Source organism: Bubalus kerabau, chromosome 18 (assembly GCF_029407905.1).
Source record: "Bubalus kerabau isolate K-KA32 ecotype Philippines breed swamp buffalo chromosome 18, PCC_UOA_SB_1v2, whole genome shotgun sequence".
In the NCBI taxonomy this organism is placed as follows: domain Eukaryota; kingdom Metazoa; phylum Chordata; class Mammalia; order Artiodactyla; family Bovidae; genus Bubalus; species Bubalus kerabau.
In genome coordinates, this window is record NC_073641.1 from 14,861,617 (window position 1) to 14,886,890 (window position 25,274).

General features: G+C 40.1%; 1 protein-coding gene across 5 annotated transcripts in view; it reads right to left on the reverse strand.

The window, feature by feature from the left end:
- Positions 1–25,274, reverse strand: part of MAST4 (microtubule associated serine/threonine kinase family member 4) — a 613,695-nt gene that overhangs the window by 562,582 nt on the left and 25,839 nt on the right. Inside the window, exon 2 of one of the 5 annotated variants that reach the window (XM_055554692.1) lies at positions 24,488–24,561. The exons of the other annotated variants lie outside the window; for them this stretch is intronic. Within the exon in view, the coding sequence (XP_055410667.1) occupies positions 24,488–24,561 (74 nt within the window). The remainder of the gene's footprint in view (positions 1–24,487; positions 24,562–25,274) is intronic. 5 annotated transcript variants of the gene reach the window in all.

Here is a 25,274-nt window from a genome sequence, read left to right on the forward strand (position 1 = left end):
GACATTTAATTACTTGGGAGAAAAAACTTCATCTAAGTCTCCCTTTACACGTAGACAGTAAGTTAGTTAAAGCAAAAAAATCAGCTTGCCTAACCATCTTCCACTGGCTGGGAATGATGGACATGTGTAATTGAAAATCATAAAGCTGAAATAAACATTCTTTAACCCCAGATTGCCCAATACCACTACCAGCTCCCAGAAGCCCTGGCTCTGTTGTTACATTCTCAAAACAGAATTGCCCTGGACATGCTCTTTGCCCCTCATCTTGAGAAACTAACTGAAGTCACTTTTCCCCTTGCACTTCAAAGCCTGGAAGAACTAAGCCTAGGATGCCACATTTTAGATAACTGTTTATGAAATCTGTGTGCCCATAAAAACACCAGACAAGTAGTAACAAAAACTTAGGTCTTAATCTAGAATTTTCTGATGACTCAGAAAAATGGTATGAAGTATGGCTCTTCAACTCTCTGAGCCTTAGTGTCATCATCAGTAACATGAAAAAGGTGGGTTAACAGTGATTCTAAGCGTTCCTGGTATTTATAATGAAATCCCCAGGACCTCCCCCTGCAAGAAAAAAATTTAAAAAAGGACACATGCTCATCACTTGGTATGTGACCACTGTGTGTCTTGAAGCCCACACCTCAACCCCACTTCTAATCCCTACACTTCAGGACTTCTCAGGCCCAACTTAGTTCTCACATTCTGACCCTGTTATCAGGGTATACCATCCCTTGATAAATCACTTTTCAAAATGGATATACTGGGCCATGCCCATTTGATGAGAGGTTAGAGCCTTGCTATGACACGGTCAAGTACATTTCAGAGAGCTAAGAAATGTCCTGTAAGTGACAGCTTCTTCAACTTCAATTAAAAAAAAAAAAAATCAACTACTTGAACTATAGCTCTCCAGAACAAAGAACCCTAACTCATTAGAACTGTGTCTTTGTGCTCATCTCTTCTAGGCTCCTATTTGGGATATTACATAGTGTCAGTTTGGATCCCAGCTCCTGTAGGCTTGACCATCCCCACCGTGAGCCCTTGGAAGCCAGCCCTAGAATGCCCCCATTCTGGAACAATAATAATTCCCAAGACATGCGTGCCTCTCTCAGGGAGATTCGATCCATAAACTGAGCTGAGCTTATGAGCTCCCTCTCTGTCTCTCTCTCTCAATAATGTGAATTAAGAAACAAATCAAGTAGAGTAAGATGGTAGGAAAGTATGAACAAAGATTACCCAGAGTACAGATTTTGATTGACACAATAAACGTGTAATAACCATTTTCATGCTTTCCTCTGCCTAAACGAAAACTAGCAAAAATGCCCATAACCTCTTTAATTCCTGGAGAAATGAAGATCTGATCTGTAGTTCCTTAGTACATAAAGAATTTAAGAGCTATTGATATTGTTCACACATGTATCTAATGGAATCTTAACATTTCCTTTTAAATCTGAAAAAAAGGAAAAAGTAAGTCAAACTGAAATTTTCCTCAACAGTTTATTAACTATCAAAATTTTATAGGTACCAAAAAATCAAAGAGCATATTTCAAAACTTAAAAAAAGATTTGTAAATGAATACTTATTTATATGATTCTATAAAACAGAACACAAACTCATACTGCAAATACTATTAAAACTCTTTGTCAAAATTCATTTTCTACTTCTGAAAGCTATTTGGGTCACTTGAATATGATAAAAATCAAGTCATGTTCTTCTTTCCCTCCAAATAAATCCCTTAGAAACATCGGCAACAATTTAGGAATGTAAATGGATTTTCCGTTTGCATTTATACTTAATGATGACTTAACCAGAAGGAATACAGCTTAATTTTTTGGAGGGAGATTGAACCCAGAGGAATATGTTGTTTTACGGGGGAAAAAAACTAATTTAAACGAGGCAAAATAAAAAGAATGTCAAAAGAAAAAGCCTGATATTATAAAAAAAAAAAAGCAGCTGAAGCCAAAAAGAAATTTGAAAAAACAGCACTCTGATGCCTGGTCTGATGGAGATGGAATATGGAGTCCCACCTTCTGCATAACATTAAGTACTGAAGAACACCTCACATTAAAAGCCTACACACACCCATCCGAATTCATTTATGTTTTACATTCTCACCCTTTTTATTTCCTTTTGCTACCATGAACTTTACATGCAACTGTAACAAATGCTGAAAATCAAATTTTGAATTTAGAACATATGTGTGGCTATTGTAATATGAGACACCATATGACACAGTGCATATCAATAGCTTCAAAAGATAATACCTCAATAATAAGGGAATTTCCACACAGACTTCCTTAAGTCAGCACTCCAGGAAGGCCCTTCCTAATGGCCCCTACTTTTGAAAAAATACACTTCCCCTGACATTTCACAGGAACCAAAAATGTATCAAGTGGATTTTGCCCAAGTCTATCCTGCAAGTACTTCTCATATTTAATTCTATAAATGTCAGATAAATGACTCAACCAAAAATCATTCCTCTCTTAATAAAATATATCTGAGCATTAGCCTATGTCGGCTTATTAATATATATATTAACAATCATTAAGTCCATTGAAAGAGAAATTAATTGATACATGTTCAATAATTCACACTTATGGGACAGTTTATGTTCAAAAGCTACAGATTTAATTTTAGATTAAGAACACAAGCAATAACATACAATTCACAGCAAATCATAATCTAAGGTATTATTAGTGCCATGTCCGTCCCAGAAAAAACACTAGACAAAGTAAGAGTGCAATACAATTAAGAACCAGTATTTGACAAAGTGTTCAGCTACTGAATTTCATTCCTCTCAGAATTGAGTATCTCAGCATGTATAATTATGAGTAATAACACCATAATTATATCTAGTGATTCTTGATGGGGGGTAAGATTAAGAGTCATTTTAGAAAGAAAAATTTCAAACTTAGACAAAAGGAGAGTAAAATGATCCAGGCCTTATCATCAACTCATGGTCATTCTTGTTTCCTCTGTCCCTACCCACCTCCCCACCCTCCAGGCATCATTTCATTGCACCCCTTAAAATTTCTATCTATATATTTAAAGGATAACTTTTTTAATCATTGCCACAAAAATCACATCTGAAAAAGCCAAACAGTTAATTCCTTACTAGTAAATATCTGGGCATCGCTCAGTGTCCCTAGTTGTCTCAAAATGGTTTTCATTTGATTGAACTGATATGCATGTGGCATTCACACATTGCCATTCATATCTTTTTAAAGGAGTTTTTAATCTTTAGGTTCATACTCTGTTCTTATCCAATTCACCCCACTTGGCAAAGCCACATGGTTTGTTCTACATGCAGTTTTCCATGATTCAGACTTTGTTGATTGTATCCCCAAGGTCTCATTTAACAGGTCTCTCTCTTCCCTTGTATTTCGTGTAAGTAAGCTGACAGGTCCAGAGACTTGAACAAAATCAAGACTTGAACATAAAACTTGTGGTGTTGTTCTTTTTCTGCTAAAATATACCCTAGGTGGTATTGTCTACTTCCATTTGGAGGTTCATAATATTCAGTTATCTCTGTGTGATGTTAGTGGTTATTAATGATCATTCCCTAAATCCATTATCACTGACCCTTGAACAATAGAGGGGTTCGAGTGCTAACCATCATGCTGTTGAAAATCTGCATATAACTTTGCAACTGGCCCTCTATAACCACAGTTCCACATCCACAAACAGAATCAACCACAGAATTTATAGGACCATAGTATTTATTGAAAAATATCCACATATAAGTGGACCCATGCAGGTCAAACCTGGCTTGTTCAAGGGTTAACTGTATTTTATTACTGCTGGCAAAACAGTAATATTCTAGATAAATTCTTCTTCATTTATTAGCAAACAAAATAAAACTTCTGTAAAGAGAAACATCTGTAAAGAGAAACCAAACAATTATTTAGTTATCCTGAGGAATAATTCCAACTGGAGAGCCAGGATAAATGTTTTTTTCTCTTTTTTCAAGTTCTTTGTTGTTTACTGTAGTAAGAACATTTAGCATGAGATTTATTCTTAACAAAGCTTTAAATGCATAATACATAATTATTAACTGCTGCTGCTGCTGCTAAGTCACTTCAGTCATGTCCAACTCTGTGTGACCCCAGAGACAGCAGCCCATCAGGCTCCCCCATCCCTGGGATTCTCCAGGCAAGAGCACTGGAGTGGGTTGCCATTTCCTTCTCCAATGCATGAAAGTGAAAAGTGAAAGTGAGGTCGCTCAGTCGTGTCCGACTCTTAGCGACCCCATGGAGCCCACCAGGCTCCTCCGTCCATGGGATTTTCCAAGCAAGAGTACTGGGGGATAATTATTAACTATCTAGGCCCAATTTTTAACTTTAAGTTTGCTTTTTAATTATGTAAGACATTTACTTTTCTTTTTTCCCTTTCAGTTTTTCTCGTGCACTGTTTAACGTAAGCTGCCTCTCAGCAGCAACCAACATGCTGACCCCGCTCTCCCTCTTGGTTTCTACACCATCCTGTGCAGACTGCCCTTGTCTCTCTGGTTTTCCCTTCTCACTCTCCTATTGTTCCTTCTCTTGAACCTATCAATATACTTAATGGAGCTCCTCGGGGTTCAAACCAGAATCTTTTCTCCTGTCTACACCTTTCCCCCAGCAAGTTATCTGTTCCTACGCCATTAAATATCATCTCTATGCTAATGGCTTCAAATTTCTATCTCCAACCTGAAGCTCTCCTGTGAGCTCCAGACTCAGGTACCCAACTATCTATAAAACTTTGATGCTCGGGTGTCTAATAAACACCTCAAGCGCATACAAAGCAGAACCCTAAATCACTACCGTTTCCACAACTGTGGCCCTCCTGTCCCCTCAGCTCAGGAAATGGCACCCAGTTACTCAAACTGAAAACTCAAGCATCATCTTTGATTGCTGCCTCTGCTTCACACTTCTTACCCAGTCTTGTTGTGAAGTTGTGGGTCATCTATTTCCTGTCCCCTCTTCTCCATCTCTCGTTCTACACGCCCACCCGGCCCCCTTCTCTCCTCAGGAACCTCTACATTCTCCTCACAGGCCTCCAAGCTTCATGCCTCTCTCCACACGAGGCATCACCCAGCATCCAGAGTGGTCCTTTTCCAGACTAACTTGAACATACCACATGGAAGTGTAAAATGGACCGATGCCCTTCCTTCATTCTTGAATTCTAAATCTCTCTCAAAGCCTGCTAGGTCCTGCATGAACGACCCTGTGTTCCTTTCCACTCCCTTTTGTTACATTCTCCTGCTCTCTGCTTGCCCCCAGGGGCCTCCTCTCAATCCTCAAGTGAAATCCTCCTCTCAATCCAGATTCTTCTTTGCCTCACAATCTCTGCACAGGTAGTTGATCGGCTTGCAAGCTCTTCACTGCACTCTTCTTCCATCTTCACATGGCTGGCTCCACCTCATTCTTTAGCTCTCTGCTTAAATGTCACCTCTAAGGAGTCCTCCCTCACAAGCCCTGTGCCTATCACTTCAGCTTACATTTAATTATGTATCACCACCCCATTAACTTCTCATGGAGGGACGGTTTGCATACTGCTCTCTGCACTGGCTGATGTAATGCACTATATATATATATATATATATATATATATATATATATATGTATGTATGTATGTATATGTACTACTTATTGAGCATCAGCAGATTTAATCCCCAAGTATTCCTTCTGTATTTCTGGCTCACTTGGTAATGGAGTCCTTCTGCTTCTTCCTCTACTCAAGAATTACAGAACACCCAGCCCATTTCTTAGTTTTATCTCATTGGACTATGTGCAGATAGACAGGCCTTAAAATGAAGCCTACAGTGACTTTTCTATTTAGAAAAGAGTCCTTTGGTACACAGACTCCCAGTGAATCCAAAGATAGATTTCAGAGGGCCATGAACTGGGGTGAGAAAACAACTCCATGTTTTTGTTCAAAACCTCAAATTTAGCATTCCCTGTCACTATGAAGGTTGACTACAAACTAGTTGCAACCTGTAACTTTGTCACCAATGGAAACCTTCAGGTGTTTTCATATCTCATAATTTAAACATCGTGAAATAGCATTTAACATCATCACTACCTTGAAATTACAATTATTAAACATACTGCTAGATCTTGTCAGTCAGGGCTTTAATAAGGGAGCAAATACTTTTATGTATTATACATTTTTAATATTTTGATAACTATTTCAATATGATTGGTTTCCTTTGTAACCCTTGTGTTTTATGCATTTAAAGTATCGCTTGGGTCCACATGCTAGTGATATAATGAAGGACTAAGAGGTAAAAGAAATCCATCCTGATGGGGACAAGTATTCATTTATTGACTTGCTCAGAACTGCCAGTGCATGGTGACAATGAAAAGGAGACTGGCTCTTTTGTCCATTTTAGTATTATTTTTAAGTTCTCTCCAGGCCATGCATCCCCATTTTACCCACTCCCAGAATGGACCACTCCCATCACCCTTCCCTCGAAACACAGTTATCTAGACTACCACAGACCTCCCCAGACATCCAACAGGCTCACGACACAGAAGGTTAAAGAACTCCTGACCTGGAACTTCCATATAGTGTAATAAGCAATCCTTGACAATTCATAAAGGTGACTAGGTAGTTAATTTTAAAATCTTCGATACAGAAATGAAGTCAATGAAAATTTAACCAAGAAAACAGAAGATATGGCCAAAAAAGTTTTAAAATAGGAGAAATTTTTAAGCCACAAAAAAATGGATAATTTAACCCATTCATATACCACTAAAACTGACAGGAAGGAACCAGTACCCTATGAATATAGAGAACTCTTACAAATCAGAAAGAAAAAGATCCAATAAAAAAATGTCAAAGGACACAAATTAGTAAATTAGAAAAAAACTAAACTGTCCACAAAATATGATAATTTTCTACTTCAGTAATCAAAGAACTACAAACTGAAATAGGATATTTTCATCTACCAGACAAACAAATCTTAAAGAAAGATAATAATAATAATTAGATAACATTACCAACTTAATGTACATGAATTCGAGTAAACTCCAGGAGGACAGAGGAGCCTGGCGAGCTGCAGTCCATGGGGTCACAAAAAGTTAGACATGACTTAGAGACTGAACAACAATACTACTTAATACAAGCAAAAAGTAAAGATAAATATTCATATACATTATATTGTTTTTCTAAAGGACAACATGGCATACACATGCAACATCTTAAAAATGTATCAACTCTTTCTTTAAGCAATTCAACTTCTAGGAATTTATCCTAAGAGGAAGATCACACAACTGCATAAAAGATTCATGTGAAAGTATGTGATCAAAGCATGGTGTACAACTTTTTTAATGAAGGAGAATAAAACACATGTACAAAAAAAGTGAAATGAAATTGTGACTCGCTCCTGCATGTCCAGCTCTTTGTGACCCCATGGACAGTAGCCCGCCAGGCTTCTGTGTCCATGGGATTCTCCAGGCAAAAATACTGGAGTGGCCTGCCAGTCCCTTCTCCAGGGGATCTTCCCAACCTAGAGATCGAACCCAGGTCTCCTGCATTGCAGGCAGATTCTTTACCAACTGAGCCACTAGGGAAGAAATTATGGGACATTCATACAATGTGCAATCATTTAAAACAAAAGTCTAGTTTTTCTGATATGGAAAAGTATTTAAGATGTGTTAAGTGGAAGAGCTAGATTATGAATTTATATGTCTCTTACGGGCCACATCTTGGTTTTATTTTTATGTACATAAAACCCTGAAGGCTATCAACATTTCCAGAGTAGTGTCACCTCTAGGTCATATACAAATGGCTTTTTATAATTTAATTTTCTGGTATTTAACAAAATAACATATTAATTTTTTAATAAAAAGTATCCTTTAAAAATGAAATTACCCTGTTTAAAATATTCTGAGCTATAGAGTAAGATGAAAAGCAAATATCCTCTTAAACAAGATGACTTCTAAAGACAATCATGGTACATTCCTCATACTTTGAAGTATCTTCAAGTCAAGGTGGCATGCCCTTCTGCTTACCTCATACCCTGGCCACATATGCCTTACTAAATATTCAACACAAGAAAGCAATATCCCAGGTACAATTAGTAATTTACTCTCTTACGTAAGTACCACCAAATACTTATCAAAAGCTGGGTGAAGGGAAACAAGTTTGAGGAATCATGACCTGACGGATATGCAATCCATCTTTCTTTCCTATTCTGCGTCTAGAGTGAGCCAAAATCAGCAGAGAAGCAGTTTTGACCTCATTTGTTCCAACCATCACCTCTGGATATTAAACCTACCGCTCCCAGTCTCTTATAGACTTGCTCCTACTGACCGAGCATCTGTGGAATTCCATCAGTCTATATCATGGAGTGTGTACCAAACATGCCTATGAAATTCATCATTGTGTCCATCGTGAGGGGAGAATCTGTCCCCCCTAGGAGGAATTCCTGCCTGGGATTAGCATCACAAGTCTGTAGTGTTTCTTCTGAGTAAATGGTCTCTATCTCATGGCAGTGGTTTCTAACCTTACGTGGGGCGGGGAGCGGGGTGGGGAGGTGGGTATGGTCACATATGCTCCTGAGACTCTGATGAAAGCTGTGAGTCCTCTCCATATGCACACCCCACAGTTTGCAAACAATTTCAAGGACTGCAGAGACATCTCCCCTGTCTCCAGGTTAAGAATTCACATCTCACGGGCCAAGCTTCCTTCCCACAAGCTCTCTTTTCACATGGGCTGCTAGAAAGTTTCATTTAATGCCCACCTTCAGCAAATACACAGTTTATCTTGGGATGCATTTGCAGTAGCCGCATACCTGGTTCCAGTCCACATCCCTGTACTAACCAGCTTTTAATTTACTGTTCTGCTGAAGTTTACCTATTCCAGAAAACTGATTTGGAGGGAACAGAGACAGGGAAAGGACGATCAACAACAACAACATCACGCTAATTCCAAAACCTAGTCTGAGAATCATCAGTGTGATGGCCTTCTATTTCCAGTCCTCTCCTTTTCCGGACACGGGACAACACTGGCCTTCCTAGTTGCAGACCATGTAACGAGGCCTAGCAATAAGCTGTGAGCAGAACTAACACACGTCATTTCCAGACCAGCACATTTAACTGCTGATGGAAACCCCTCGGGGCTCTTTTCCTCTGGCACTGTGCCCAGCAAGGTTAGAAACAGAGGCTGTTCAGCGACTCTGCGTCCCCAAGTGACCATGATACACCTGTGGACCTGTGAAGAGCCTGATGCTGTTCTAAGCTACAGAGATTTGGTGGTGTTTGTATCTGCCTATGTGAATGGATATACCTGATGTACAAAAACAAGAAGGTACAGACCTCTCTCTTTTGGGAACTTAGGCCCTAAGATTTTCAGTGGAAACACAAACAGGGAAGGGCTCACATCCTGGAAGCGGGCTCAGGTTTTCAGCAGGTCTGGTCATATTTAGAGCACTGAAGGGGCAGGACCAGCAGGGTGACAGGGAGCACTATCCTAGGACAGGAAGCAGAGGGGCCTAGGGTTTCAGCAGAGTGGGCCAGGCTGGCTTGATTGGGGTCACTGGGCAGAGCTTGGTTCCATCATTGGGCCATCCCTGGGACCTATGCCAGGACACTCACACCCAGGGTGCAGTGGCTATTAATAGAGCCAAAGGGCTAACACCTTCCATGGAGCTCTGCTGACCTTGGCCAAGACTACAGTGAACGTGCTTCCACAGTCACTGAGGGTCACTTAGGGTTCTTTTGTCCCTGTGTTCAAAATCTACTTAAAGCAGTTCATCAAATGTGTGCAAATTTCTACAAAGGAAGAAATAAGAGTTCAAGGGGGAAAAGGTAAGATTTTTTTTTTTTTTAACAGATGAGTTTAACTTTTAAAAATCAAATGAAAGCAGAAAAAGATTTCCAGCTCTGAGCACTATAGTTAGGCCACAATTTAGACATTTTATCATGTTCATCATCAGCATGAGAAAGAAACAGAATCAGTTACATGAAAAACAAGGTCCCTAAGAACAAACAAACTAGTTACTCGGGAGCAGCACAATTCTCAGGACCAAGGCCAGGGAGAAATTTGTCCCCTGTGGCCTCATAATGAGGCGACTGTGTAACAGGATCCTTAAGGTAAATAAGGGTTTCAGGGGATTTTTCTCAGGAGTGTGCCTCAGTGTAAGCTGACAGCCTCCAACCAGCACTATTCAAGGGATGCTGAAGAGCCAGTTCCAAGGGTCTAACCCTAGGCTTTTAGGAACTCAGCTGTCTGGTGAGCTGAAGTTGATGCAGCAACAAACTTTAGACTATCTAGAAGAATTTAATGCTATGTATGTATTTTAAAAATTGAAGAACACAGGCAGGCACCCTGGTTGTGAAAAAAAATAAAACACTTTACCACTTTTGAATTCTCCGAAACTGTATTTTAAAGATCTTAATTACTGAAATTTCAACCTTTTCAGCTTCAGAATGCAATAGGATGCCAGAGTGATCTTGGGAACTTCTGAGACTGTTATGAAACTGGGTATGTGATACTTTGGACCAGATGATAGGCGTGTAAGCCCTGGTCATAATAAAATATCCTAATTAGAAGAACAAGGATTGACAGCATACCCTTAAGGCAATTCTTCGTAACTATTATGCTCCCGACCTAGCATTAGATAATTGAATGGCAACAGATTCTTGTTTGGACTCCTCACAAAGAACCTGGAGGAGAACAGACACTTCCACTGCCCCCCAGTGCAAACCCCAGTATGTTATGTGAACCAAGACGGTGGTGCTGGCTCAGAAGAAACTATCCCTCAGCAGAAGGCATTCCCACCTTTGCAGAGAAGTCAGCTGAGGAAGCAGCAATAGGCATGGCCAGATTTCCCTCGAAAAATAACTTTAAGGCCTTCTTCCACACAAGAAATGTGGGCATCCGAGGCTCCAGAATCAGGCTTCTCAAACTACAGCAGCTGTACTCCAAAGTGAACGTGATACGTGATGGTACGTGGAAGCCACAGAACGGACATGGGACATCTGTCTAATGTATCCCTTTTATGGTGTTAAGCAGTCATTTTAAAGAAATTAACATGCTGTATTTGTGGCAGAATGCAAAACGTACATGATTCTCGAAGTAAAAAGAGAAGATCTGAAAGAAAAGTCTGCTGTGATGGCCAAGTGGCACATGAATAGAAGCTCAACGTTGCTAACTATTAGAGAAAGGCAAATCGAAACTACAGTGAGGTATCACTTCACACCAGTCAGAATGGCCATCATCAAAAAGTCTACAAATAACAATTGCTGGAGAGCGTGTGGAGAAAAGGGAACCCTCCTACCCTGTTCGAGGTAATGTAAATCAGTGCAGCCAATATAAAAAACAGTAAGGAGATTCCCCACAAATCTAAAAGTAGAGCTGCCACAAGACCCAGTAATCCCACTTCTGGGCACATACGCAGACAAATTATAATTCAAAAAGATGCATGCACCTCTGTGTTTACAGCAGCATTATTTACAACAGCCAAGACACAGAAACAATCTCAATGTCCACCAACAGACTAATGGATGAAGATGTGGTGTATGCACACAATGGAATATTACTCAGCCATAAAAAATGAAATAATGCCATTTGTAGCAGCATCAGTGAACAAATATCATAATATCACTTATATATGGAATTTAAAATATGATACTAGTCAACATATCTACAAGCCAAAACAGATAAACAGGTATAGAGAACAGGGTTGTGGTTCACAGTAGAGAGGGGGGTAGCGGAGACAAAGATGGCGAGTTTGGGATTAGCAAATGAGACTATTACACACAGAATGGATAAACATTAAGGTCCTACTGTATACTACAGGGAACTATATCCAATATTCTGTGATAAAGCATAATGGAAAAGAATATAAAAAAGAATATATAATTGGGTCACTTTGCTGTACAGGAGAAACTAAAACAATATTATAAGCCATCTATACTCTAACAAAATGTTTAAAAAGTCTGCTGCTATGAGGTATGCTGCCAAATACCTAGGAACTAGCACTTACCACTAATTCAGGTAGTCTGAAGACACACAAAGAAAATTAGGTCAATAGAAAGAAAAAAATTCAAACTCATCCATACTAAGATATATAGTCATAAAAAAGTTTATTATTTATATAGAACATATATAACATTTATGTGTATATATATAATATCTATATATATACATAATGTATATATGTAACATTATGTATATATATTTAATACACTTGATTTTTCACTTACCAATAATACCTGAATTGTATAAGATACTCTTCTACATCTCAAGGCCAGAATAATCTTTAGCCTAGAAAATATTTTATACTGACTATGATCAAGCACCTCTTTCAGCCACCAACACATACCACACTTCACCAAGGTAAATTAGGGTAAAGAACTTTATAACAAACTCCCTGAAAAAACTTTTTAGAAAAGAGTGCTGGGCTGCAGACAATGTGCACAGGAATGGTAGGTAAATTCCAGACAGATGCAAGGGAGGGTAATAGCTAATAAGCTCTTCTACCAAATACACACCATACAAGAGAGGCCTTCCCATCCCCACCTCACAGCTGGGGATATCAGCACAGGTCTACTGGCCCCCTGTCCCTGCTCAGCCACCATGCTTCCCACCTATTATACTACCAATATTTACTCACAGTATTAATGGCATCATTAGGATTGCTATTTAAAAGTACTCCTGAGATCTCTTCCACCCCAGCAGAGCTACTTTACAGAAGAATAAATTAAACACACGAAGGAAATAAATCTGCATTCCTTCCAACAGCCTTCCTCAGAAGGCAATCAACTCACAACTATCAAGAGCAGCGTAGCTGTGCCTCAGACCTGCCTGCAGTTCAATGTGAGCCCAAGAAGCCAGAGTTTACAGCTTAAAAATATGGCAACTGTCACACATTTCCAATGGCAGAGTGAGAAAACTCTAACCGCGAGGGAACAGGGCAGTAAATCTCCCCAGGGCAGAGGAAAGCAATGGACGGCTGTCACGTTTGACTCTGTCTATGTGGGTTCTATGTAAGGAATGCAGGATAAAAATTAAAAATCAAACTAAGATATACATCCAGTCAAAGCATGACGCCTTTCTTCTAGACGGCATTTAACTGTTTCAGGAGTCACGCACACCCTCCCACCCTCCACTCAAAGTCATATTTTTAAAGACTGAGGTTGTGGATGCTTATTTTGAAGATGTTCTCCAGGTATGCTCCACCTCTGCAAAAACGGTGTGTTGTCCACTGGAGATTCAAGACCAGTAAGTCGCCCCCAAGGCCAAGTTTTGCTGAACTCTTTTCCTACTTGTTTTCTGATTTACATAATGCAACTGGCCTGCTAGGCCTCCAGCCCTAAAGTGATGATAACAGAGATTTTTAAGTTCTTAAATATGCAATGCCTCATATAAAACAACCAGAAGTTATGTGTGCTCTCTGGATAAAAATTATAATTATCATTTTGGAGGAAGAAATTCTGTAGATCTTCCAAGTCAAATTCTCAATTTTGCAAGATAATCACCAAGCTATTAAAATATAAATGGTTTACTAGGCTACCAAGAAAGTTAATATAAATTGTTGATTAGCAAATAATTGCTGGTAAGTTTCTGTAAAAGAGTTATGCTCAAAGTTTGTAGGATGTATTGATACATCCCTTTTACTATTTTGGTATTACCAAAATCAGTTTGGAGCCCTAAGAATGCGTCCCAACAAGACAAGTCTGACAATAAAATTTTAAGAGGACCAATATGGTGAGTCCAGACTAAAAACTCTCCAGAGACCAGGCTGAATTAAGGGACAGGTTCTGGAAGCTACAGAGGGACAGAGATACTATCAATCCTTCAGGCAGCCTTCTGTTATGCCATTTCTCTATTTCCATCAGGGTTCATTTGATTCTAAGAACTGAAACTCACAGGAATTTAATAAACACAAATAGTGGTTTCGCCCAAGTCCACATGCAATAAGGACAACTGGGCATCAAAAAAATTCAACCCCCAAATCGTACAGCATCAAGAATCAAGACAGCAGCTCTAGAATTCTCTTGCACTCTAGAGCCAATGGTCTCTATGCTTATCCCTCTTCTGCTTCCTTCTCCTCTGTCACTGAGACAAGCTTTCTCTGTCCACTCACTTGCTTACAACTCTTCCAAGACTGCTTCTGAATGTCCACATGACCTTGATTTTTTAATTTCTTATTCAAGTATGGTTGATTTAAAATGTTGTGTTAATACTGCTATACAGCAAAGTGACTTGGTAATACATCTATATACTCTCACGACTTTTACACTCAGCTCCCTAACAACTCTCTGTATTTCAATTCCTGATCATCTGAAGAGCCAATCCAATTGTTTTCCCCAGGGTCAGGTACCCAGCTTGGTCCAATCAGCTGTGGAGCAAGATGACATTAAAGAAAACAATGCACAGCAGATGGGTAGGGACAGTTATCTAGAAAAGAAGGAAGCCAGGAAGAAATAACAGGCATCTATGCTATAATTTTTCAGAGTTTCAGAGAGTTATTGAATAGCAGTGAGTTTAAGATTACTCTTTGATCTCAGAGAACTTTTTTCCAGCAATCTATGTTAGTTTCCTATGGTTGATGCAGTGAGGTTCCATCCCAGAAAGTTAGATCGGCCAGGGATTGTTTTTCCCCTTCAAACTCAAATGACAACCAGGATGAGAACCACTGCCCTAAAATGGCCTGTTCTCATCAATAAAGATCAAATGTAATGAGCTAAAAATTGTGTTCAATCCTGCACTTTATTCTGAAAGAGCCCCTTATTCCAACTTCATTTGCAAATCAACTGTTTTAACCCAACTATTTCAAAGTTTCAAAACAAACACAAAAATTTCTACCTAAATGTGCACATTAACAACTCATAGACATCTTTCAATGGCACCCCACTCCAGTACTCTTGCCTGGAAAATCCCATGGACGGAGGAGCCTGGTGGGCTACAGTCCATGGGGTCACTAAGAGTTGGACACAACTGAGCGACTTCACTTTCACTTTTCACCTTCATGCATTGGAGAAGGAAATGGCAACCCACTCCAGTGTTCTTGCCTTGAAAATCCCCCGGACAGGAGAGCCTGGTGGGCTGCCGTCTATGGGGTTGCACAGAGTCAGACACGACTGAAGCGACTTAGCAGCAGCAATCTTTCAGATTTGGCAGATGGTGCTAGTGGTAAAGAACCCGCCTGCCAAAGCAGGAGACATAAGAGATGCAGTTTCAATCCCGGGGTTGGGAGGTTGCCCTGGAGAAGTGTATGGCAACCCACTCCAGTATTCTTGCCTGGAGAATCCCATGAACAGAGGAGCCTCGCAGGATAGAGTTCATGGAGTCACAAAGAGTTGGATATGGCTGAAGCAACTTAGCAACAACAGATATCCTTTACCATTGACTACACTTAGTAAGCACTGGCTTTGTAGTAAGTTGTTTTACTGTTAGTTTGCACATTCTCAGTCATTCCTGTACCAGCATCCAGGGCAAATGAGCAGACAATTAGTGGTCTGACAATATCTCAGACTGTTCCACTAAATACTGAGCTACACCAAAGAAAGCCAATAAGAGACAGGGAGACAGCAGCTGCTATAAATGCTGGAAAACACATTGAAGCTTTACTTTAAAATCTTTTAGGGAGACAAATGGAGACATATATAGGCCTAGGTAGAAATGACTCATGATGTATAATATGAAATATTCTAAAGTAATTTGCTAAACCCTGAACAGTGTAAGACAGCTGGGATGGTAAAGAAAAAGACTTTCAAAGGGAAAGGCTAGTCCACAAGTGGATCGGAGCTTGCCTAAGCTAATCACACAGCTGGACTCACAGGTATCAGACGCAGGACCTCTCCAGAAATGTGTTTATAGCAACCTCTTTACCTTTTCCAGCTTTCACTAAAGCCATCAGCACCAAAACCAGAATTCACACTGGACCATCTAATGGAGTCTGAGGGCAGGAAGGGCATGTTTTCAATTGCCAAGTATGTTTTTCTTTATCTAAAGGAATTGCAGTACGGAAGAGGTGCAGCTCTCCCTTGCCTCCCCTCCCCAGGGAGGCAAACAGCCCAAAGAGGCTTAATAACCAAAGTCAGTCCCTGGCTTGCACTTCATTCTCTTAACTGTTAAAAACATGGAGATGATTTAAACTGACAGCATCAATTATCAGTAAAGCAAGTTTCCCTAAAAAACAATAGCATTCTGCGAAAAATGGCATTGGTAAATTGAGAGAGATTACACTAAATTTGTAGATTGCCTTGGGCAGTATAGTCATTTTGACAATATTGATTCTTCCAGTCCAAGAACATGGTATATCTTTCCATATGTCTGTGTCATCTTTGATTACTTTCATCAGCATTCTACAGTTTTCAGAGTACAGGTCTTTTGCCTCCTTAGAATAAAATACCTAGGGGTAAAACTACCTTTTTATGTGATGGTAAATGAGATTGTTTCTTTAATTTCTGTTTCTGATCTTTCATTATTACTGTATAGAAATGCATGAGATTTTTGTGCATTAATTTTGTATCCTGCAACTTTATGGAATTCATTAATGGAGATGCAGAAGACCTCAAAGAGCCAAAGCAATCTTCGTAAAGAGAAACAGAGCTGGAGGAATCACTTTCCTTGACTTCACACTAGACTATAAAGCTATGGTAATCAAAACAGTATGGTACTGGTACTGACACAAAAACAGACATATAGATCAACAGAACAGAAGAGAAAGCCCAGAAATAAGCCCATGCACCCTGACAAAGGAGACAATACTACACAATGGGGAAAAGACAGTCTCTTAATAAATGGTGCTGGAAAAACTGGACAGTTACATGTAAAAGAATTACAACATTATTTAATACCATACACAAAAATAAATTCCAAATGGATTAAAGACCTAGATGTAAGACCAGATCCTATAAAACTCTTAGAGGAATCATAGGCAGAACATGCTTTGACATAAATCACAGCAATATCTTTTTCTATCCATCTCCCAGAGTTATGGAAATAAAAGCAAAAATAAACAACTGGAACATAATCAAACTCAAAAACATTTACACAGCAAACCATAAACAAAACAAAAAGAAAGCCCACAGAATGGGAGAAAACATTTGCAAACAATGGAACTGACATGGGATTAGCCTCCAAAATCTACAAACAACTCCTGCAACTTAACATCATAAAAACAAGCAACCCAATCAAAAAATGGGCAGAAGACCTAAAGAGACATTTCTCCAAAGAAGACATACAGATGGCCAAGAGGCATATGAAAAGATACTCAGTATTGTTAATTATCATTGTTATTGAGTCACTAAGTTGTGCCCAACTCTTCCACCACCCCGTGGACTGTAGCCTACCAGGCTCCTCTGTCCATTGGATCTTCCAGGCAAGAATACTGGAGTGGGTTGCCATTTCCTTTTCCAAGGGATCTTCCCAACACAGGGATCAAACTCACATCTTCTCCATTGGCAGATGGATTCTCTACCTCTAAGCCACCAGGGAAGCCTCATTAATTATTAGAGAAATGCAAATCAAAATTACATGATCATCTCACACCAGTCAGAATGGTCATCATCAAAAAATCTGCAAACTGAATTCTGGAGAGGAAGTGGAGAAAAGGAAGGCCTCTTACACTGTTGGTGGGAATGTAATTTGATACAGCCACTATGGTGAAGAGTATGGAGGTTCCTTAAAAAACTAAAACTGGAACTACCATATGACCCTGCAATCTCAGTCCTAGGTAATATATCTGGAGAAAAACACGGTTCAAAATGATATATGCACTACAATGTTCACTGCGCAACTGTTTACAATAGCCAAGACACAGAAGCAACCTAAGTGTTCACTGGTAGAGGAATGCATAAAGAAGATATGGTACATATATATAATGGAATATTACTTAGCCATACAAAAGGATGAAAATGCCATTTGCAGCCACATGGATGGACATGGAGATTCACATATTAAGTGAAGTAAATCAGAGGAAGACAAATATCGTATGATATCTCACATATGTGGAATCTAAAAACACTGATACAAATGAAATTATTTACAAAACAGAAACAGACTTACAGACTTAGAGAACCAAAGCAATCTTATGGTTGCCAATGGGGATGGTGGAAGGGCGATAAATGGGGACTGTGGGATTGACATATGCACACTTCTATATTTAAAATAACCAACAAGGACCTACTGTGTAGCACCAGGAACTCTGCTCAATATTCTGTAATAACCCAAATGGGAAAACAATTTGAAAAAATAGATATGTGTTTATGTATAACAATCACTTTGCAGTACACCTGAAATTAACATATTGTAAATTGACTATAATCCAATATAAAATAAAAAAATTTTTAAGCAGAATTTTTGGATCCTTAACATAAGTATGCTTTTAGCATTGTCCCTCAATGTAAGATGCAATTCTAGGTAACTCTGGAATACCTACTATGGTGACGTTGTTGAGGACACTGCACTCTCATCATTCACCATTCCCTATGATGTAGGGAAGCTCTCCTTCACCCGAGTAACCAGTTTGTTTTTGCCTTCTTTAACACTAAACCACATAACAATAATGCTTCTTTCTTGACCTAAACTGCTATAATTCTATCAAAATCAGACTCAAATTTTGGCCCTTTTCCAGCAACTACATAGGATCTACCCTCACACATTCTTGTGTATGCTAACCTCTTCATGACTTTTCTCCCTCTACCCTTAATTTTCCCTTTGCTCCAATTTTCTAATCTATTAATTTTATCCTCTAAGCACAGGAAAAAGTTTCCTCTATGATTTACAAGAAGAAATTCAACCTGACCATGTTAGATGAAGCAATTATACATAATCAACATGTGATTTTGGCAAAATAGGCTACAACTTCCCTTATATCTCTGATCTACTGACAAGAATGCTCCTTGTCCCTTGTTTCATAGTACCGTGACCTAAATTTATTTTTTTTAAAAAGGAAGCACTGATAGCATTGTGCCCAAGAGGAGCTAAAGTGTATTTAATAAATACATACAAATTTTTAGCAAATCTGAAAGAAAAGGATGTGAAACTGTACTGACAACAAGCAAGATTCCAAAATCACATAGCTTAACTGAGAAAAACCAGTGAAGGTTTTGTAAAAGAATTTTGTTATAGACTTGGTTTTTCTATAAATAGTACTACTAAAATATTAATGATGATGAATGGTAAGTGGTTAGAAGAAAAATGGCAATGATTAATACAGGCCACAACTGCCCAAACTGTATACATACTGAGTTCATTTGCAATATTGACCCAAATGTTCCATCATAAACACACTACACTATCTATTACTGTTCTAAAGTTGATGATGTCTTGTATCCTGGTAAAGGCTCACTTCTCAGTCCAACCCTCCTTGACCTTCCAACAGTATTCAACATAGCTAATCACATTCTCCTCAAAACATAATCTTTACTTGACTTCCAGGACACCACTGGTCTTCCTTCCCTTTTGGCCTTTCCTCCTAGTCTCCTCGCTTGTTGCCCCTAGGAATTTAGTTCTCTTCTATCTATGTCAACTCTCCCAGTGATCCCATTGGTCCCACAACTTTGTCTACCACGAAAGACTCCCCAAATCTCTGTCTCTCTAGCCTTGTCTTTCCTCACCTCCAGACTCATTTATACTACCTTCTTCACATCTCCACCTGGATGTCCAATAGAAATCTCAACTCCTCCCCACCAGCACTTAATAGGATTTACTATTTTCTTTTTTTTTTTTATTTTTTATTTTTTTTTAATTTTATTTTATTTTTAAACTTTACATAACTGTATTAGATTTGCCAAATCTTAAACTGACATACAACTCCCTAACAAGATAAAGGTAAGGCCAAAGCATCTATCTCCTTAGAAACAAGAACCACCACTTGGAGTCTTCAAATCATTATTATACTTTTACTGTCTTAAATTTGGCATTGCATTTGAAAAACAGTCTGCAGATGTTTTAGCAGACAATTTATAGAACCCTCTAAACAGACATGATTTCCTGAATTGCTTTTTGGCACTGAATTCTACATGTTATTTATATGCACAGCAACTGCGGAGCGGGAGAGTATTACACCTTCCATGAGAAGCACAGAGAACCATCAGCAGTGTGTAGAATCGACGATTCATTTAAGACCCTGGCTCTTGCAGCTGCTAGATGTCAGCCTACATATCTCCCTGTGTTTGAGGGCCTATGTGGTGATGCACTGGGTATCAGGATTTCTTTCAACAACTTCATGAATTAAAATGGGTTCACTCAAAGAATTTGTAAGTGGAAACATCACCTACCCCCAAAATCTCAGGAACTCGTACCAGCACAAGATATGAACCACAGCAAAAGGCCAAGCCTGCGACAAACCTCAGCATGGACACAGGACCTCAGCCCGGGGACACTTAAAGCCACCACGGCACACACACATCCAGGCGGTGGCAGACTTGCCTCGAGTCTTAGGCTGTATGCCGTATCAGGGCTCTGTGCAGGAGGCTGCTGGCTGTCCTACCAGCTTCCCCACTGGGTGAGCAGCACCCCACCCTCCCAGTTTACTTTGGAGTCATCGTGGACTCCTCCAGTCCTCACACCCCACTTCCACGGTGAGCAATTCCTGTTGAGACCATGGCCAACGCGCATCGCGGAGTGGCTGTTTCTCACCATGTCCGCCACCACAAGCCTGTCCAAGCACATCACCTCTAACCTGCTTACCTGAATACCTCTTGGTTCTCTAGGTTTCCACCCCAGCCCCCCTACAGTCTGTTATCCATACAGAAACCAGGGATCCTATTAAAAGTTACATTCTATCAGCCTTCTACTCAAAATCTCCCAATGACTACCCAACTGACTTGCAAAGAAAAATAAAAAAGGCTTACAAGGTGCCATGATGTGACCTCATCCTTCACCTTCAGACTGTGCCTCTGACCTCACCTTCCACCACTCTCCCATCACTTATTCTGCTCCCAACACCCTGACCTTCTTCCCACTCCTTGAATTCCCCACCTATGTTTGACCTCAGGACCCTTGCCCGTGCTGTTCCCTCAGTCTGGATCATTCTTTTCCCCAGATATACACATAGCTGAACCCAGTTTACCCAAACTTTTACGTAAGTCACCTTCTCAGTGAGGTCTTCCCTGACCACTGTGTCAAGAACTGCAACATACCTTGTCCCACACCCCAACCTTCCCATTCCCTTTCTATTTTCTCCTTAGGACACACTACCAGCTAACACAGGAGTCTTCAAACTACAGGCTGCAGGGCAAATCTAGCCCACCACCTGATTCTGTAAGTAACATTTTGTTGGCACAGAGTCATACCCACTCGTGTATAACGTCTATAGCTGCTTTCTCACTCCAAAGACAGAAGCCCCCTGGCCCACAAAACCTAGACTGTTTACTCTCTAGCCCCTTATGGAAAAAGGCTGCTGACAGCCTGCTCTAACATGTGGCTTAACGTCTTGTCTGTCCCTCTCTAAAGTAATGAGATCGGGGACTTTTACTTGCTTTTATTCATTACTGTATTCCCAGAGCCAGGACAGGCTCCGGTGCATAGTAGGTGCTCAATAAATGTATGTTGAGTAGATGGAGGAATAAATAATGAATTTCACATGGCTGACACACTGATGACTTTTCCATAAGCCCTTTTTATTTTTAAATGAACAAAAAAATACCTAAACGTATAGTGTAATAAATTATTAACACTCACATACCTACCACCCAAGGAGGGAAATGTGGCTAAGGCATTTTCAGTCAAAACATTGTGTTTCCCTAAAAATCCACAGCATAGAAAGATGCAAAGTGGAGTTATACCTGACATGAAAACTCTGTCCACAGCACAGCAGAGCCCTGGTTCACTCTGCATGCCCTGGTTCTTAGACACTACTCTAGTGTTCGCTGGCTCCTTCTCAGACAATAGCACACTTCAAAACAAAGAAAGGACAGGAAAAATTCTGGACCCTCACTCTAAAGCCACTCTGTTAAGGCTCATGTTAAGTTGCCTCCCAGTAGGGCTTACGGCATTTTAATACAACCATCCCGTCTTATCTGGGGTCCCTGAATTCAATTCCACTCTCATATGAGCACGTATCACTGAGGCTCCCAAGTATTTATGTGAGCCTCCAACTTCATTTTCCTTAAGCATTTGTGATCCCTCAGAACAAAGAATTAAGACAGTCACCCTCAACTTCTCTGCCTCTATATTTCTCTTCCATTTATTAACAAGACACTGCTGCTGGTTCCCAGAGAATTCAGGGGGAAAAAAAACAATCTATTTAGAAACAATTCTGGCTTAACCACTGTGTCAATTCCTATCCACATCTCCCTTCCCCGGAATGAGGGGGGACATTTGCATTAAAACAGTACCTCTCTTACTTAGAATGCACCTGCTCAGGCTGATGAAGCCCCACCTGGAGTCATAATCCTCCACTTTTGAGATCACTACCATTCTAGCAAAGTGAATTAACACTTCTGGTGAGACATAAGGAAAAAAATCGAGATCTGTAAAACCAGAATCATCCTCAAGTGAGGTAGGAGAAAAGGATGGACAGAGAGGCAGAAGGAAAAAAAGCATTAGCAGCGGGGGGGAAAAAAAAAAAGGCATTTTTATGTTCCCTTAAAAAACTCATAAGAATGTTCAGTCACAATTTATACATAGTTAATATTCCATAAATGAAACTACTGCCCACAGAGCTCAATTCTTCTCTACAACCAGGAATGCTACATATTGCTTTGTTTTTACAAAATAAAACATGTTCTAATTTTTCTAAAGTCCATGAAGGCTGACTGCTGTAATAATATCACGGATGATCTGCCCATTCTAACCTCACATCATAAGGTAAGGTAAGTCACTTCAGTCGTGTCCGACTCTGTGTGACCCCATAGACGGCAGCCCACAAGGCTCCCCCGTCCCTGGAATTCTCCAGGCAAGAACACTGGAGTGGGTTGCCATTTCCTTCTCCAATGCATGAAAGTGAAAAGTGAAAGTGAAGCCACTCAGTCATGTCCGACTCCTAGCGACCCCATGGACTGCAGCCTACCAGGCTCCTCCGTCCATGGGATTTTCCAGGCAAGAGTACTGGAGTGGGGTGCCATTGCCTTCTCCGAATTTCACATTGTAACTTCTTCATTTATAATAAATTTTTTTTAAATAAAAAACACCACACCCACATGTGACTGAGCGCTCACTCAGTCATGTCTGACTCTTCGTGACCCCATAAATTGTGGCCCGCCATGAGATTTTTCAGTCAAGAATACTGGCATGCAGTCCAGGTTCGGTACAGAATCCTTGGGGCTGGTGCACTGGGATGACCCGGAGGGAGGGTATGGGGAGGGAAGTGGGAGCGGGGTTCAGGACGGGGAACAAATGTACGCCGGTGGCGGACTCATGCTGATGTGTGGCAGAACCAAAGCAATATTGTAAAGTAATTAGCCTCCAATTAAAATAAATTTAAATTAAAAAAAAAAAAAAGAATACTGGCATGGGTAGCCATTTGCTCCTCCAGGGGATCTTTCCGATACAGGCATCAAACACCCGTCTCCTGCATTGGCAGGCAGATTGGAAGCACAGGTCCCATATAACATGCTCAATTCAAAATTGTCCTGAGCCTTTGAAACAGTTACAGGTGTAAGTCTACATCATTTTGAGGTGGAAAAGGACAGTCCTGTAGTTCCGTGTATCCTCCCACTCAGAGATGCACCCACACACCATACAGTGTCATCACCTTCTAACAAAAGTGCTGGCGGAGAACGACCAGCTATGCCTTTTACTCTGCATCAGGGTTTCACCTTACAGAGTTAAGCGTGATGAAGGACAACTTTGCCTAGAGAATATTTTGGAAATGATGCACTATCATTCCTGGGTAACTGTTATTTTTAAATACTAACACAAAAAGTGACCTCGTTCATCATAAAAAAAAAATTAAATCCACTAATTTTATTTCTTTCTAGATACACAAGCAAGCAAAGCATCATTGTGATAATAAAATAAATAGACATACTGAAAAGGTATCTGGCAAAATGTAGGCAAGGTTAATGAAATTTAAAATAGTCATTGGAATGGAGTCTTGAGAAGATGCATAAAGATATCTTAGTCACATTGAACCAGTTGGGGGAAATTAGTTGATTTCCTTCAGCAAAGCCACTGTGGCATATACAGGAGCTCCTGTACAGACTCACAAGCACACATCTGTCCCTGTGTGCATGAGGAGAGAGATGTATCTATTAGGAGAAAAGAGGATAAGCAGCTCAACAAAATTCTACAGGATCCTGTGGGCTCTGAAATCGTAACATGAATTTTTATGAGTTTTCAGGGAGAAAAAAAAATATTTTTTACAAAAGGTTGGTAAGACCTGACAGCTTTGAGTAAGTGAAGTACATACACCCACGTGTTCCCACTTGCCAAGTCACAGCAGTTAACTCAGCACCCAGGGAGCCCCCACTGTGTTCAGGGATCCAAGGTTCAGGACAGGAACCACATCAAGACCCAAGGGTAAAATCCTCTACTCGAGAGACTCCAGGAGAAGTAACCAAATGATGGCCAAAATCTATTAGATAAGCGAGTCGGGACTTACCTGGTGAATCAGCAGTAAAGAATCCTCCTGCAATGCGGGAGACGTGGGTTCGATCCCTATGTTGGGAAGATCCCCTAGAGAAGGAAACGGCAGCCCACTCCAGTATTCTTGCCTGGGAAATCCCATGGACAGAGGAGCCTGTGGGCTACAGTCCACGGGTTGCAAGAGTCAGACACGACTTTAGTGACTAAACCACCACCAGTCTCCTCTCTGCCACTGTTTTCACCATCCACATTGCCCTCCACATGGGTTATGGGCCTGCCCTGGGGTGACAGGTTGGCACACAGAATGTTGCATGGAGACAATACTATATTCATAAATGGTGTTTCCGTTGGAACCTCCTTTTGCTGGCTTAACAACCAAATATAGACACTGGCACCCCAGAAAGGGAGAGAGGTAGGCATGTTTTTCCGTTTCTTCTCTCTCACATTCCAAAATATCCAACAGTTCAGCAAAATTAAGCCAGAAAAAAAAAAAAAAAACTTTCTCTTTTTGTAGAAATGTGTACTAGCAATCCTCAGACTACTAAAGGAAATGAAAAGCACAACACTCCTAATAGGAATGACACTTTTTAATTTCCTTGCTATTTGAGGATCCACCCAAAGATAATCAGGATAAACACCTGAAGTTGCATCCAATTAATCTGAGGCCTTTCAAGCTACCATGTTTGTTGTCCCTCAATGAAGAGAAAAGCGGTTAGCTCTGTAATGAGACATTAACATTTGTCCAAAAGTTAGGTTGTGGCGAGGATATAAATTTACAAGGAGCTATGCTTTCAAACACACAC